Here is a 16,531-nt window from a genome sequence, read left to right on the forward strand (position 1 = left end):
ACTTTGACACTCAGTAACCGGGGCCATGACTTGAAGAAAATGTCCTTGCCTTCCTCCACAACCAATCATCCCCATCCGCTCTGAAGGGGGACAGGTCCGGTATCAGGGAGGGGAGAAGACCTTCGAACCAAGCCTCGGAGACATCGATATCAAATGGAGGTTACCCTTTCGGGATCTTGGAATGGATTGACTTGGTATCATCATGAAGGGGTTTGGTATGCATGGTATGACGAGGTGATATGGGAGGCAAAGTCGTTTTAACTCACAATTAGACGCAGCCGGATGGGTCGGGTGGCTGGTATTGTATGATTTCAAACCGAGCGGCAGGATATCTATAGATGCTATGCATTGTTAGTCTATATGCACGGTGTTCGAAGTGCGATGAAAATGACAAGTCGAAAATTTTTGGAATGTGATTCAGGAAGTTTGGTAAGATTTTGTTATCTTCAATGATATTGCAGAAGCAGAACTGAAAAAAATGATTCTCATCATGAAAGATTTTGTTGCGGTAGAGGCGGTTGCAGAAGAAGTCTCTACTTACGCTGGTCAATTGGTATATCTTGCCACCCAATGGGTCGGTCACGAAGCAGCCTTGCAGCAACCTATTTTCATCTGTCAGTAACCGTAACCCTCGTAGCGAGTGGTAAGAGTCAAAAAGGGAGAGACAGAGAAATATTCAGATGGTAGTGCATGTTCTGTAAGGCTCATCGTAAATCGCCGAAAGAACTGGTGAAAATATGCATCATAAAAGAGAATTGCTGCAGAGGGGAGTTGGTTAAAATCCTTACCTGTTAGTATGAGGAACCACGCTCTACTCAATTCAACTCGAAGCCGCCAAAGCATCATAAACTCTGGCTGTCTTCTGCGTGATGAACGAGCGCGGTTCGTTTGTTGTTTGTTGTTTGTGCGAGAAAAAGAAGAAAATGAAGAAACGAAAGAAAAACCTGAGTCGCTTTTTGACGCCGAAGGAGCCCGGGAAAACTTCGGCCCGAGATGTCCACTTTCGGAAAACATCGACGACTTCAAGATGAAGATGAAGATTTATTGTACAAGACACAACAGACGACAATTAGAAGACGGTTACCGTGGAGTGCTGTTGAAATGACAGATCGAAGGAGGATTAATGGCCCGACTGGAGCTACAAGGGCGCCAGTGTTTGTCTCCTGCGCAGACGTGAAGGACAAGTCTGCGTTTGAGAGGCCAGCTCGTACCAGGGACGCCAAAGAGCTCAGGAAGATCTGTAAGTTGCTGAAGACGCGCACCAAGAAGCCGCCGGCGATGCTAATATATCTAGATTTGAAAACAGGAGTCATTCCATCGGCGTCTGGGTCGGCGTATTTCGAGCTTCATCCGTCCAATTCCAATACCAGCGGCTCTCTTATCCCACCATCCTCCTCTCTGAAACTGATATGCTCCGTCAACGGACCCAAGCCGCTCTCTCGATCTACCCCATTCTCTCCAAACCTTCTTCTATCGGCTCATGTTAAATTCGCTCCCTTTGCTGCCAGGCGGCGGAGAGCTCATGTTCGTGACATGAACGAGAGAGATCTGGGGGTTCACCTCGAAAACGCGCTTCGAGGAGCTATCATCGGCGATCGATGGCCTAAGAGCGGACTAGATATCACAATCATGATTTTGGAAGGGGAAGATGATCGGTGGTGGGGTGACATGTCAACTGCAGAGACCCTGACGGGATCTGATGGCTGGGGCATGATGAATATACTTGCGCACTGTGTCACTGTGGCTTCTGCGGCTATTGCAGACGCGCGAATCGATTGCTTAGACCTTGTTGCTGGTGGTGTTGCGGCTGTGGTCGAACCCTCAAGCTCGGCTGAAGGGGCAACAACATCAACTAAGATGGTGGTACTTGACCCTGACCCTTCGGAACACTCTAATATTTCCTCAGCGTGTGTTGTGGGTTATATGCCGTCCCTAGATGAGATTACGGAACTATGGCTAAAAGGGGACATGGCTGGTGCGAGCGCCGATGGCACTTACGCTTCTCCTAACCACGATGCGCTAATGGATGGAGCTATTGCTGCTGCAAGAGCTTCTCACTCCGTGCTTATTGAAGCAGTCAAAGAGTCCGCCGAGCAGGCTGTCAGTAAAACAGCAAACAATAAACAACATGATAGCAGCAGCGAGATGGAAATATAAGAAACCTCACGCCGAAATCGTTAACTCTCGATGTGGGTAGCCAATTTAGGACGAAAGGAGGCGACGAATCGTCCTAGCATCTGACAAAACATCACACAAAGAAGCAGGGTTGGGCATCATTATTTCGGATATTATTTACTAGAGAGTGGCACTTCGTTATCAAAATAGCGCTGTTAGCATCAGCCCCCCACCCTCGCGCAGCGGCCTTCTCGCTGTCGATTTGTGATATCCTTATTGGGATGGTTGCCACACCCGCCACTGCGCTGTCTCCCCCGCTGTTCCACATATTGATATTCCGTGGCGCAATATCGGCGCACCGTTGGAGGTTATCGCCACCACAATTTACCGGATGATCTCCTCCATATCCGGCCAACAGTCTCTTTGCTTATGGGAGGTACCAGACGACATATCAACTGGTGTACCCAGTACGCAATACGGATTACAGAAAACCTCAAAGCTGTCCAGCCTGAGAGATGTCTAGCAAACATTCTGGTTATAGCTATGGTTACTGGATACAATTGTGATAATGAAATGAAAGAAAAGAAAATTAATAGGCACAATCACCATTTTGGTTTCCTCTCTAAATCGTTCGTTCTCTAGCTATTAATTGTCTGAGGAAGAGACATCGTGGCTTGCATTATATCCCCGAATTTTCCCTATCGCCTTCATCGCCGCATTGCGGTTCGGAGAGAGAAATCTATGAAATACCTTGAGGACTGGTTTGTCATGGCAGCTTGCTCGGGCATACTCGCTAACTAAAGGACTTGCCAATGCAGATGTATACCTGGATTATGCCATGCGCCAGCTCCCATGGAGATGAACCAATGTAGGAGGATCGGCCGTGCTACGCGCAAGTGCATATAGATCATTGCCAAAGAGATCCATAGCTCTAAATTGGCCAAGATTTGTTAAAGCATATTTGACGAACAATTTTTCCGGCATGCCACTCTCCTAGGCAAGCAAGTCTGATCTCTGCGGCCAGCCCAATGGGCGCTATATCCTAAGCCTTAGATTCGAGTATGGGTTCTGTAGTAGGCGGAATGGTAGGCATGGACCCGGTATAGACGAAGTGGTAATGCGATCGGCTAACTGCCTGCACCTCTCTATCACAGAGGTTAAGCCTGTTTCTATCAGACTCGATAACTGATGTTACATCTGAGCCTATCGTGACGATTCCTGTTTCTTCAATGGTTGAAACGACCTTTGGAGCATACTTCCGCCAGTCGGAACGGATACCGAGATCAAATAACTAATGGGCACTCCGGGTGCCGCTGGATACGAGGAAGCAGTATAAGGCTGCATGGAAGTTGACGAAGCCATCGATCTTAGGGCCCCAGCGCTGCTCTGGGCTCGAGTGAACAAAACTGTTGCTGCTATCAATCCAACAGTTGACCGGATGGTTGGCGATTGTAGACATGTGTGTCTCATGGCCCTACATCTACCGCGAACGATATATCCGTAGCATGGGGTAGCCGCGGTAAGATCATTGCATTCCAATGGCTTGTTATCTCTGCGGTAGTGATCTGTAGATCTGATGAGATATGAAACTCATGCTATGTTCTGAACTCCATCACCCAGGATATATGCACAAACGGTGCCTAGCTCCGCCTGTGTACCTTACATATTCTTCCTAAAACCCTTAGGATGGATATGCAGAAAGCCTCAGCGAAATAGGCGTTGTTATCTACAACCATCCCACATGAAATAAGGTACTAATGCTAATACATGACTAGTTGAATTACTATATCATGTTAACACGAAGTTATGCCGTTCAAGTCACTAGGAGTTCTTTCAAGCACATGCGCCACCAGCTGAAGGTTGAATACTTACCGCTCGCCCGCCTAAGATGCCAAATAACAGATCAATACTGTGGAGAGTTAGTGACATATCTGATCTCGATGAACTAACAGGTCCGGTATGGACCAGCTGGAGCCTCTAAGACGAGATCTATAACATTTATGTGAACCATGGGTTGATTACCGGGAGTGCGGCGCTGGAAACACCCTGATCTGAGGAACCGAGTCCTACTCCATACCGGGAACCAGGTTCTTCAGGGAACTATGTTGATTTTCACAGCGTCTATTTAAACTGGCTGTGGTGGTGACGTCCAACCATGGTCGGGTTGGAGGATGGGCGGCAGCCTGGGGTCCGTGATAGCAACAGCCATGATGCGAGGCGGTTGATGGCTTGCCCAACGGTCCTTGCCAACCTCCTTAACTCTGCCTAGTCACTATGGCTTGTGAGCAGCATGTCACAGGAACGAAGCCCTTTAGGTTAAGGGCCACTCAATGACTTTAAATTAATGTCAAATCCTATCCCGCGACTATCTGGACATAAAGGCCATATGTATAAAAGAAACCTCACCTAGGTTTATTCTCAGTTCAATAATCGATCTATTGAAAATCTCTTCAATACCTGCTGTGCAGATCGAGGCTTATAAGTTGGCCGAAAAAAGGAAGCTTAGTTAACTACGTGATGCAGTTGGATTGTGTTTTTAATCTCAGTTTCAATTTCAACCACAACAAACAACGTCAACTCGCGTATTGGTGTCAAGTACGAAGCTCAAAAGCCCGGCTGCGGCACATTTTTCAGGCAGATATGGGCTGCTCATGGATTCACGCCATCCCAGCCTTCGCAAAAGTTCAACAAAGAGCAACGTCAAGGGTGGCCCGATGTGGCTGAAACTGTGTCTTCCCACATCTAAATAATAACCGGGCGAGAAGAGAAGAGAGGAACCGGGCATCCATGCTGGATATTTGCCGCTCTTTAACCCGTATGCTAGCTGTCTAGAGCTACGGAAGACATTGACGAAGTGTTGTTCCAAGGGATGAGAGAGCTTCTTCTCAGGGGCAAGGCAGAGTTGATCGGGATGTAAAAAAGGGCGGATCTTGCAGGACGATGCTGTGACCCTTGACCCTACGGAGTACATCCCCAGGTAGCTTAAACCGATGAACCGTGTCCACTTGCACCTGTCATCGTGTCAGCGTGGATGGTCGAGATCCAGATGCCTCGGGCTGTACGAGAGGGAAAGGCATCACACCACCAACTAGGGAGACCCTGGTTTTGGCTGAAGGCTGAGCTTGGCTCTTGGTCCGTCCCGGCCGTCACCTCCGGGGATTTCTTAGTTGGATGCATAGGCCACAACAATAATTATATGTTTCACATGTCCTGAATCAAAGGGAGTGAATGGAGTGCTCAGGACCGGGTGCTCTTTCGACACGTACGACACTTACGAGTTAATTCTCATTGCCAACGCGGGATGTATGAGCCTTGATATAAAGTAAGAGGTTATGCAGCTTGCCTCAACGTCCCCCCTCACTCGCTGGGGGAGCGGCTCGTCACAGCAGCCAAGGCACTAACCGTGAAGTGTTCTTGCGATCGTCCAGCTCAATAATGCCCTGGACGGAAGATACTAACGCTCCTGTGGAGCCGGCTCAGTTGGCGTCGTTCCCCACCCGAAGTTGACTGTCTAATTCGGGTACTGGGAAGTGTGCCCCTGATACGCCCTCTTTCAACCTTGCCCAAACGCCGGGAGAGCCGGGTCATGCAGTTGGCAGTCAACAACGGAATTCTCCGTAGAGCGAAGATTTATCGCAGTTTGAGTCACCAGGGGTGGTTTACCATGCGCCCCAACGGTGTTAGACATATCATGTATGAAGTGCTCCGTACATGCATTATATGCTTCGTAAGTGGCCCAGACTCTTCCAGACAATATTTATTTGCTCGTTCACTAAGGGTGTGTGTGGAGGCGGTATAGTTAGTGTATGCATTGATAATGGAAATAGAAGATCGAGGAAGGCCTAACCACTCCACCCCTTTTGTCGATCGCTAGAGTTAGGCTGAGGGCCTCGTATATATTTATTTTTCTTGCCCGGATAGAAGGTCTCCAGACTTATATGGAGTATATACTCAAGTGCTTCTCCGAACACTTTCGGCAGACTTTCTTTACTTTCCAAGGTTGACCCTGGAATAGACAGGAGATTGCAGCAAAACATCCCTACCTCTGTCCAGGGGAGCTTCTCCCAGAATACGACCCCTTTTCTGAAGACTAAAGACAATGGCTCTCAACCAAGGCTCTACACTGGCATTAACATACTTCGGCTGCATGTCATCACGATAAAATTTCCAAGCCGATCCTAATCATGCTCCGTATTCCCACTCCTATTTTTTTACCAATACAAAAAGGGCATATCGGGCGAAGGAGCCATGTCGGCCCTAAGGAAACTATTTAGCCCTGAGAGGCCCATATTTCATCACAGCTTAGCTGACGGAGGACAGCACTCATATCCTCCTCTTTCTCAAGAGCCAGATTCTCCAGAAACACGGCCATCTCGTCTTCGCCATAGAAGCACTCCCCAATATCTCGGATTTGAAAGGGAATTCGAGGATCCAAACGAACAACTGGAATCACGGCCGTCCCAAAGACGATCCTATTTTGGTCGTATGTCGTCTCCTCGACGAACCAAGCGCCATGTTGACGTGCTGGAGGCAATCTTCTCCAAGCAGAGTCAACATCAGGCCCCAACTGCCGTGCCGTTGACCATCACTTCTTACAACGAAGACATTGCTGAACGGAATCTTGCTGGCATCCAAGAATGTGGAGGCGGACTGAGCCGTTATTCTCACGTTATATCTGCAATATACCAAGAAGATGTGGCAGATCGAAATATGGTACCGTTCAGTCCTCCTATTCTAATTTCGCCTCCTCCAGGAGAAGAGCACACAGTGGGGAATAGCCAGAAGCGAATTGTGGCTAGGAAAGTGAAAAAGAGCCAGCGAGAGTCGGACTTAAGCCCATCTGAAGAGAAGGCTGCCCTCAGAGCCATTGCTTCTAGCCAAGATATCCGCAGAAACCCCCCGAGCTCTGGTAACAGAAGCAAATTATCGAACAGAAAACACCTGAAGGCAGATATCGACGAAAATGATTCATTGAGGTTAAGGAAATCTGCTCCAGACTTGTCTGTCCAACCTACTGGAGACGACAAACAGATCCCCAATGAAGCTCTTACAGCCAGCAAAAAATTACCACAGGCCAGAAGAACCTGTGCTTCCTCCAACCCGGCGAATGAGTGTGAACGGAAACATAAACTCAAGGTACCAAAATCGACCGATGACGACTCCACGGCTGTGAAAGAATCAACGTCCAAGTCTCAGACCCAAGAAAATACATCCAACCTTCCAAATAATTCATCAAACAACTTGCTGTCGCCGAACAGTGCTCGGAGACGGTCAAAGAGAAATGTCCGAGATCTATCCATCAACACTCAGCTGGCCGCCCCTGGAAAAAAATTTGCAAAGATAGCAAAAAAGCAGCCCCTGAGACCCGTTGCAGCGTCTCCACGCCGAGAGGCGAGTGCAAACCTGGACGAAATAGTAAACAGCCCGATAGCTCTTACAAGTCCACTAAACCCGTCACCAAGGCTCACTGGCTTCACAGCTTCCGAAATGCTGAATCTATTCAAGCAAGCATACGCATCATCACAAACGCACGCAGCGCGCCCGACCTTCGAGTCTCTCCAGGATGCCATCATCCGCGAAATAAACAGTCACGATGCTTTCACTCATATTAACCCGCAGAGCCTGAGTCCCGTCTCACCTGTTCCATCTCTCACACCCGACCTAAGCACGAATGGAAAACATACTGAGAAATTTATCACTCGGCCGATGACGGCCTTGTCAGTAAGCAGAAGTGTTTCTTCCAAGGAAGACAGCTTAGGATCAAAACGAAGCTCCTATTGTGAACAAGTGCTGAGGCCGGACTCCCAGGGGCGTGAGATATCGTTCCCAGCAATCAAAGAACTGGACCCGGAGAACAGCAATCCAGCGGTCCTCAAGAGGAGACATTCTTGCTCTCAGTCAGTGCCCGGTCCGAGAGTACGGGTTTTTGAACCTAACAACACCCTACCCGTGAAGACCCGATCTGTAATAGGAAGACGACAAGAGGCATCCACAACTGCAGGCCAGTTGTCAGACGAATATCAAATCAAAGGCCCGGCTCGAAAGCCGGACTTGCATCCGTGCCAGCAGCCATCGAATGGCTTCCCTCCAAAGGCAGCTTCGAACCTCTTCGAATCACCCGAACCTGAGGCTATGCAGCCATCCATATCCCTTCACAACCGAGACGTTATACACACCGGCACTATATCCCCGCCTGTAGTATCTATTTTCAACGACGTTGAAGATAAACCCTATACTACCACCGGGAGGAAACGCTCCGCAACCACGAAGTCCTCAAAACTACATCTATTCATACCTGGTCGCAAAATTGCGCGCCCGAAACATATTCCCATTGTCATTTCCGACGCTACAACCAATAATGTCCTCATCAACTCTACTTCTGGTGGCACGAAGAAATCTCAGAGTAGCCCTTTGTCTAACTCTTCTGGACGAAAACGAATGCCCTTTCGGATAATTGGCACTTGAACTTCGACTTTCTACCATTTACCTTCTTGGGCAACCCGACTACTTTTTACTCCGTACAGCCTTGACCGCTCGATTGTATGATTGCATTGCCATTCTCTTGGTACGGCCTAGTTCTAACTTTTCCTATATTCGTATATCCGATGATGTACTACTCTTTGGGTGGTGTATTTTGTTGCCTGTATTACCACCAAGCGGGCTTTCATTAAGCGTTTGTTCATGCACTCTTTTCACCATACATTCTTTGTGATTCCCCCATATATTATTTCCCTGCCTTTTGATAGCTAGCTTCATTGAATATACCAGAATTATTGGGCTCACGGCACCTTCCACTTTTTGTATACGGCCAATGCCTTGTCTTGTCTTAAAATAGCCCGGAAATGGACCAAACGCGATGTCCATCAAAACGTAAGACGTTGTCTCGACTGCATTCATAGCTAAGAAGTGGGGGTGCCAGCTGATTCACACCGTAATTTTATGTCTTACTTTCGGAGTGTGTTTCGAACAAGCCGCTGCAGATATCCTCCCGGTAGTACAATATTAGGCCTCATCCTAACCTAAGAGGATCCCTTTGATATATTTCATCAGGTATAACCATTCGATCATTCTTGCCAGTGCAGAAGAGAACTGATTTACCGCAGGACGCGCGGCGCTGATCAAGTAACTAGTTAAGTACACCTTAGTTCCGTCCGGAATAAGAACAAAGGCTGCTACGTCTCCGGGTCTTCCTTTCATCTGTGTCAGATCGCTGTACACCACGAAGACGGCGACAAATTTGAGGCTAGATGCATAAATGGCAAGAAAAGCTCCGCACCAACGTACACCAACTAACATAGTTATCTGTTCTGTTTTCCTTGTCATAGTGAGCTGCCCGCGATCAGCCGTCTATCCTGCAGTCACCGTGATCTTCTCAGCAACCGTCCTACTCTACCAGATGTCAGGTGTACAAGGTGTGACCACATGATGTAAAGTCGGTGGTGGTGTTTGAGATATACGAGGACAAATAAGCTTGAATGCGGCCCGCGGAGCCAAGAACTGGCCCCTGACCCGTGGCGCTGGGATCGGCTCCACTCTGGCAGATATCAAACAGCGGCCTTATGTCTCGTTCTTCGTCTGCCTCTTCGGGAGAAGGTAACAAAACAACGGTTAGACATGTTTGTCGTGATACCCTGTCTGTCTGACCCCAAGCTTCGGGGAATGGGGCTTCTGGGAGTTGGTTTTAATAAAGAAAAGTGTTATGCTTCTCTCTCTCTTGGCCCAACTTTCCAGACTAATTCAATGTAAGGCTACCTAGAAGGTATAGAGGGTGCAATTACAATGATGGAATCAATATGCCTGTCTAGTAAGACTGATATCACCATGAAACATACCAATGAAAGCCCAAATTCAGAGAAAGTCAGGGGAGACAGAGTGCTCGAAAGGGTGGATGCCAACCAGCAATCCATAGATCCCAATGTTGTTGACTGGGAAGGCCCTGGTGATCCTTATAACCCGCTCAATTGGTCGTCGACAAGGAAGATACTAATTATTATATTTGTGAGCTCTTATACATTTACGTCGTAAGTCATTGTTTCTCCCTACTCCAGCTACAATGATGAACTTGATTACTGATCTATGAACGCAGAAATCTAGCTGCGACCATATTTGCTCCTGGAGTCAAGCAAATGGCACAGGAGTTCCACATCACCAACCCCACCATCGAATACATGTTATTAAGCATCTACGTGCTTGGGTTCGCCTTGGGTCCGATCATATTCGGCCCTCTCTCCGAATTGTACGGCCGCCTTGTCATTTACTATACCTGTTCCCTGGTGTTCCTGGCTTTTACCGTAGGATGCACATTTAGTACCAACGTGGAGATGTTCCTTGCTTTTCGATTTATATGCGGCTGCGCTGCTTCAGGCCCTATGAGCATAGGAGGAGGTACACTAGCTGATATTATTCCTCAAGAAGAACGAGGAAGGGCTATTAGCATATTCACGTCAGGGCCAGCGCTAGCTCCTGTACGTGGTCATCTATCTGAAGGGAAGCCAGACGATCCAGCTGACTTGTTTTATAAATAGATTCTTGGCCCTGTTATTGGCGGTTATGTATACCAGTACGCTGACTGGCGTTGGACCTTAGGGGTCATTTTGATGTTGGTAGGTGGCCCCTGCTGCAGCTGCTGGGGTCAGATTCTAATACATTTTCTATAGGCTGGGATTATCAGCATCGGTACCTTCCTGTTCCTCAGGGAGACATACGCACCAACTATACTGCACATGAAAGCAAAGCGGATGAGAGAGGAGACAGGAAACCCAAATCTCAGACCAAAATCTGTCAAAAGGGGGCCTCCACACCAACTGATACTCCAGGCTATTACCCGCCCGATGAAATTACTTATCTTCTCGCCTATGGTTTTGCTCCTCGCTCTATACTCAGGGTTCGTGTTCGGCTTCTTCTTCTTACTCTTTGCCACTTTCCCCTTCGTATTCCAAGATATCTATGGATTTAGTAGTGGGACATCTGGCCTGGCATACCTTGGCCTAGGCACCGGCACGGTGGTAGGTTTGGTTGTATTCTCTGTCGTGAGCGACAGGGTGTTAGGAAAGGAACCAGGGGAATCCATGGCCAAACCGGAACAACGTTTGATTCCAATGAAATGGTTTGGTATCGTAACCCCAATAGGCTGTTTTATATATGGCTGGGGAGCGCATTACCATGCACATTGGACAATACCGATGTTAGGGACGGCTCTCATGGGATTCTCATCACTGTTTATTACGATACCAGCGCAGATTTACTGTGTTGATGCATTCGGTCCACAGGCGGCCGCTTCAGCGCTTGCAGCAAACTTGATCATCCGCTCTCTATTCGGTGCTTTTCTGGACCTTGCCGCTAGTCCGTTATATGAAAAGCTGGGGCTGGGGTGGGGGAATAGTGTGTTGGGATTCATTATCCTGGCATTCACTCCAGTACCGTGGTTGTTTTATCGATACGGAGAGTATTTGAGGACTAGATTTGCAGTTGAGTTATAGTATTGGTGGCTTGTGGAGGGCTATAAAGAGCTCTAGAATACGGAGTATACTTGATTATATTCTATCCGGCATCGCGAGAACATCTATTGAGATGTAAATCATGACATCAATGCATTGAGCATAAAGTACAGAAATTTATTGGATTGAACGGCTAAGTAACTCCTAGGAATGTTTCAAAGGGGTGAAAGATTAATCTTGTGGTATCAAAAATGGAAGTATGTTTAATATGATCCTAGAAAGAGAGTTAGAGTCAGCCAACATACAGTCAATTACATGGGATAAAAGTACTTACGTCCGAACATGCACCACTTCTCAGCAGTCTTTTCGCACTTGGGGTTAGCACATTTGGTTACTCCAAGCTCGATACCTTCTGGCTGATCAAATGGAATGCACAGACTCTTAGCACCCATGCTTGGTGCTTTGGCATCTTGGGCTTCGCCGGACTCCTCTTCGGCCTTTCTAGCGCTCATTTCCTTGATCTGGTCCTCACATACCTCAGTCAAGCAGTGGGGGATCATACATATATTCTTGGAGTTTAGAGCAGGGCAGAAATCGTCCCAGTTAGTGATCTTCTTAACGTTATCATCAAATGATGTTTTAGCACGTGAGTAGAGGTCTGCTTGGATAGTCTCCAGCAGAGCAGGAACGGCAGTGCCTAGATCTTTAATTGCAATAGAGGATTTGCCCTCCTTTCCAGCAATGTCACGACGCGAGGTAGTGACGAAGGAGCCAGCAGACTCGCCAGGGCCAAATTCCAGGCGGAGAGGGATGCCCTTAAGCTCCCAGTCATTGAACTTCCATCCAGGGGTATATCCGTCACGCTTGTCAACTTCGACACGAACACCAGCTGCGGATAGAACAGTGGCTATGGCTTCAATCTCAGCCATTATAGCTGCACGTTCATCATCTGGAGTTTTGGCGCCCAGGCCGACTGGAACAATGACTGTTTGGATATCAGCAACACGGGGTGGAAGAACCAGTCCACGGTTATCACCGTGGATCATAACCATTACACCGATTGTTCGGGTGGAGAGACCCCAAGAATTCTGCCAGACATGTAATGGTGGTTTCTTCTCATCTGGGCGAGCTGACGGATCCTCGACAGTGATACCGAACATCTTACTGAAATTCTGGCCGAGGCCGTGAGATGTGCCTCCCTGAATTCCACGTCCAGTGGCTGGAATGTATCCTTCTACAGTTGTGGTGTAGAGACCACCAGCAAACTTTTCCTTGTCAGTCTTTTGACCCTGGATGACCGGGACGGCGAGAAGTTCTTCATAGACATGAGCATAGTGCTGGAGAATCTGGAGAACCTCCTCGTGAGCTTCTTCCTTTGTAAGATGGGCAGTGTGACCCTCTTGCCATAGGAATTCTCTTGTGCGCAAGAAAGGCTGTGGGTTCTTGAACTCCCATCTGACAACGGAGTTCCACTGGTTGAGTTTGAGGGGCAGGTCACGGTGACTTCGAATCCATTTGGCGTAGTATGGGTACATAACAGTCTCAGAGGTTGGACGAATAGCTATCTTCTTCTCGAGAGCAGAGTTTCCACTGTCAAATACTGTCAGTTGAGTGTTTTGGTAGTGTCTAGTGTAGACAATGGTGGGAGTTGCTTACGCATGAGTCACCCAAGCAACCTCAGCAGCAAATCCCTCGATATGGTCCTTTTCCTTCTTTAACACATCCTCGGACACGAATAGAGGAAACGAGCAGTTCTTGACATTCATCTGCTTGATTTTGGCGTCGAACCAGCTCTGGATTTGTTCCCATATGAAAAAGGAGTGAGGCTAGAGTCAAAAGTTAGCTGTTACATCCATTCTATGACTCCTGCGCCTGTAAACCAGAACTGTAGATGCCAAAACCTAGCATACCTTGAGGACGAAGCATCCTGATACATCGTAGTAGTCCAACATCTCACCCTTGAGCAGGACCTGCTGGTACCATGCTGCGAAATCATCCTCCTTGGCCACATCTATACCGATCAACGCAGGCCCGTCGCCCTTCTTCTTTGCTGGCTTCACGGCCACATGTTTCGTCCCGCTATGGCCAATGCCTTTATCTGCCTTCCCGGCCTTGCCCTGAGCAAGCTTCTCCTTCTTCGCAGCCTTCTTCGCGGCGTTCTTCGATATCTCTGCTGGCTGAGGGGCGCCGGCGTCGCCTGCGGGGTTTGCGCTGCGCTCAGGAAGCGAAGTCGGCTCGGTCGCGGCGGCGGGAGCAGTAGATTCCTGGCCTGACATGGCGTATCCTTCAAATCCCAACCAGTATCAACCCGTGTCGAACAGTAGATGCAGCCGAAGTCGAGATATATCTGTCTATTCTATCTGTCTGTCTGTCTGTCTTGTCTCTTTCTTTCCCCCACACGCACAAACGACTTTGGAGGGGTCGAAAAATGCCACACAGTAAAAAGAGTTTCACCGCCTTTGGGTGGCAGAAAGACTGACCCAAAGCTGCTTTTTGTTCTTTTTGAACGAAGGAAAAGAAAACACATCGACGGCAGCAGCAGCAACCACTTTTTTCTTTGAAGACGGTTATACAGGCTCGAGGCATCAGACGACGTAATTCAGGCCTTGAGAGACGGCCATGGCAAGCATCTTTGAGCAGTCGCGGAATTCCGGGACCCTGTGTGAGTTGAGCCCCTTGTTTGTGCTTGACCCGCAAGGCAGCTAAGCTGACCAGGCGCTGTTTGGCTATACCAGTCCTAGGAGGAACCAAGCTGAGTGGCTCTGATATTCGCGATCAGAATGGTGCGTGGAAGCTCTCTCTCTCTCTCCATGGGTGTAGCTGTTGGTTTTCTAAGGCGCCTTTCCAGTTCTCGCAACACAAGCTATTGCCAATGTAGTGAAAAGCTCGTTTGGCCCCTCCGGGCTGGATAAGATGATGGTGGACGATATAGGAGTAAATACCTGCCAATTCGGCCCTGCTTTTGTACCAGTTGTGCTTACCTTTGGCACAGGACGTCACAGTCACAAACGATGGAGCTACGATCTTGAGCTTGCTCGATGTCGAACACCCGGCTGGAAAGATCTTGGTGGACCTCGCTCAGCAGCAGGATAAGGAGGTACTTCAACCTTTCTTTTATATATATATATATTTGTGGGAAGCAACAGGTCTGATGGTAACTAGGTTGGAGATGGCACGACATCGGTTGTGTTGATTGCCGCGGAACTCCTTCGACGTGGAAACGAATTGATGAAGAACAGAATACACCCCACCACCATTATAACAGGATACAGGCTAGCCCTCCGCGAGCCGTAAAGTACATGAACGAAAACATCAGCATCAAGGTCGAAAATTTGGAGAAGGATAGCATGCTGAACATTGCCAAAACCTCCATGTCCAGCAAGATTATCGGATCAGATATGGATTTCTTTGCAAAGATGGTGGTCGATGCTATGCTCTCCGTCAAGACAACGTCACCGAAGGGAGAAGTTAAATACCCCGTCAAGGCAGTCAATCTTCTCAAAGCACACGGAAAGAGCGCTACGGAGTCGATACTGGTCAACGGTTATGCTTTGAACTGCACCATCGCATCCCAGGCCATGCCCACCCGAATAACAGATGCAAAGATTGCCTGTCTTGACATGAACCTTCAGAAGGAGCGGATGAAACTCGGAGTTCACATTACTGTTGAAGACCCAACCCAGCTGGAGAAGATTCGTGAGCGTGAGGCTGGCATTGTCATTGACAGAATAGAGATGATTCTCAAGGCTGGTGCCAACGTCATCTTCACCACCAAGGGAATCGATGACATGTGCTTGAAGATGTTTGTAGAGAAGGGCGCCATGGCAGTTCGACGATGCAAGAAGGAAGACTTGCGAAGAATTGCGAAAGCTACCGGAGCCACTCTTCTTAGCACCCTCTCTGATCTCAACGGAGATGAGAAGTTTGAAACCTCCAGCTTGGGTTACGCAGACGAAGTTGTGCAGGAGAGAATATCTGATGACGAGTGCATTTTGGTCAAGGGAACCAAAGTCTTCAGCTCTGCATCAATCATTCTCCGTGGATCAAACGACTTCCAGCTAGACGAGATGGAACGGTCGGTGCATGACTCCCTGTGTGCTGTCAAGCGAACACTCGAGAGCGGCTCCATTGTTCCCGGAGGTGGTGCTGTAGAGACTGCTCTTCACATCTACCTTGAGGAATTTGCAAGCACAGTGGTAAGTAACCCTTTACAACAATGATTATATCTGTTAAAAAAAAACCCTAATTAACCAAACGTCATGTGTAGAGCTCCCGAGAGCAACTTGCAATTGGTGAATTCGCTCAATCTCTACTTATCATCCCCAAGACGCTCGCTGTCAACGCCGCTAAGGATGCCTCCGAGCTCGTAGCCCAGCTGCGTTCTCGCCACACCCATGCCCTCCGTGTTCAAGAGGGTGTTGCCAATGAAGCCGATAAAGCCATCGCCAAGCAAAAGAACTACCGAAACTATGGGCTCGAGCTCTTGAAGGGCCGAGTAACTGATTCCGTCAAGGCCGGTGTCCTGGAACCCAGCATGAGCAAAGTGAAGCAGCTCAAGAGTGCCGTCGAAGCATGCATTGCCATCATGAGAATCGATACCATGATCAAGTTGGATCCTGAGAAGCGTGAGGATGACGGACATGGCCATTAGATTAATGTTGAAACCCAAACTGCGTACCATGCATGCCTGTTATAGGGTGGGTAGCTTGTTTGAGCTATCACGGCATAATGCACGTTTCTTAATGTCCTGGAAAGAGAAAAAGAATATAAAAGCTTCGATTCACATAGACCCTTCCATGCGTCTAGTTTTCGAACTGGTTGTTTTACTAAAGGAAGTAAGGAAAGGATGATATAGTATATTAAAAATGTCATGGCTCACTAATTCTGTAGTGTATGGATATGCTAAAGTAAACGAAATCTCCCGACTCGAGCAAAAAAAAAAAAAAAGACAACGCCGAAGCTTCACTCTATCTCCCACG

At 48.2% G+C, this 16,531-nt stretch overlaps 6 protein-coding genes across 6 annotated transcripts; 4 read left to right on the forward strand and 2 right to left on the reverse strand.

Moving 5' to 3' along the window:
- Positions 1-993: 993 nt before the first annotated feature.
- MGYG_05430 (3' exoribonuclease) lies at positions 994-2,157 on the forward strand (the record flags this gene model as incomplete). Its single annotated transcript, XM_003172798.1, has 2 exons — positions 994-1,240; positions 1,295-2,157. 2 exons carry the CDS (start codon positions 994-996, stop codon positions 2,155-2,157), a joined length of 1,110 nt encoding a protein of 369 aa, XP_003172846.1.
- A 1,161-nt stretch (positions 2,158-3,318) lies between these two features.
- Positions 3,319-4,324, reverse strand: MGYG_09085 (hypothetical protein; the record flags this gene model as incomplete). Its single annotated transcript, XM_003172799.1, has 4 exons — positions 3,319-3,680; positions 3,988-3,998; positions 4,193-4,215; positions 4,247-4,324. 4 exons carry the CDS (start codon positions 4,322-4,324, stop codon positions 3,319-3,321), a joined length of 474 nt encoding a protein of 157 aa, XP_003172847.1.
- Positions 4,325-6,363: 2,039 nt separating this feature from the next.
- On the forward strand, positions 6,364-8,580 carry MGYG_05431 (hypothetical protein; the record flags this gene model as incomplete). Its single annotated transcript, XM_003172800.1, has 1 exon — positions 6,364-8,580. The coding sequence occupies one exon, from the start codon at positions 6,364-6,366 to the stop codon at positions 8,578-8,580; it is 2,217 nt and encodes a 738-aa protein (XP_003172848.1).
- A 1,356-nt stretch (positions 8,581-9,936) lies between these two features.
- Positions 9,937-11,594, forward strand: MGYG_05432 (polyamine transporter 4; the record flags this gene model as incomplete). The annotated part of the gene is made up of 4 exons (XM_003172801.1): positions 9,937-10,136; positions 10,202-10,580; positions 10,641-10,718; positions 10,773-11,594. 4 exons carry the CDS (start codon positions 9,937-9,939, stop codon positions 11,592-11,594), a joined length of 1,479 nt encoding a protein of 492 aa, XP_003172849.1.
- Positions 11,595-11,863: 269 nt separating this feature from the next.
- Positions 11,864-13,828, reverse strand: MGYG_05433 (bifunctional aminoacyl-tRNA synthetase; the record flags this gene model as incomplete). Its single annotated transcript, XM_003172802.1, has 3 exons — positions 11,864-13,142; positions 13,209-13,378; positions 13,463-13,828. 3 exons carry the CDS (start codon positions 13,826-13,828, stop codon positions 11,864-11,866), a joined length of 1,815 nt encoding a protein of 604 aa, XP_003172850.1.
- A 343-nt stretch (positions 13,829-14,171) lies between these two features.
- On the forward strand, positions 14,172-16,203 carry MGYG_05434 (T-complex protein 1 subunit alpha; the record flags this gene model as incomplete). Its single annotated transcript, XM_003172803.1, has 7 exons — positions 14,172-14,214; positions 14,288-14,335; positions 14,401-14,486; positions 14,545-14,649; positions 14,715-14,842; positions 14,932-15,748; positions 15,820-16,203. 7 exons carry the CDS (start codon positions 14,172-14,174, stop codon positions 16,201-16,203), a joined length of 1,611 nt encoding a protein of 536 aa, XP_003172851.1.
- Between the last annotated feature and the right edge of the window lie 328 nt (positions 16,204-16,531).

The sequence above is a fragment of the Nannizzia gypsea genome, genomic scaffold, assembly GCF_000150975.2.
Source record: "Nannizzia gypsea CBS 118893 supercont1.4 genomic scaffold, whole genome shotgun sequence".
Classification (NCBI taxonomy): domain Eukaryota; kingdom Fungi; phylum Ascomycota; class Eurotiomycetes; order Onygenales; family Arthrodermataceae; genus Nannizzia; species Nannizzia gypsea.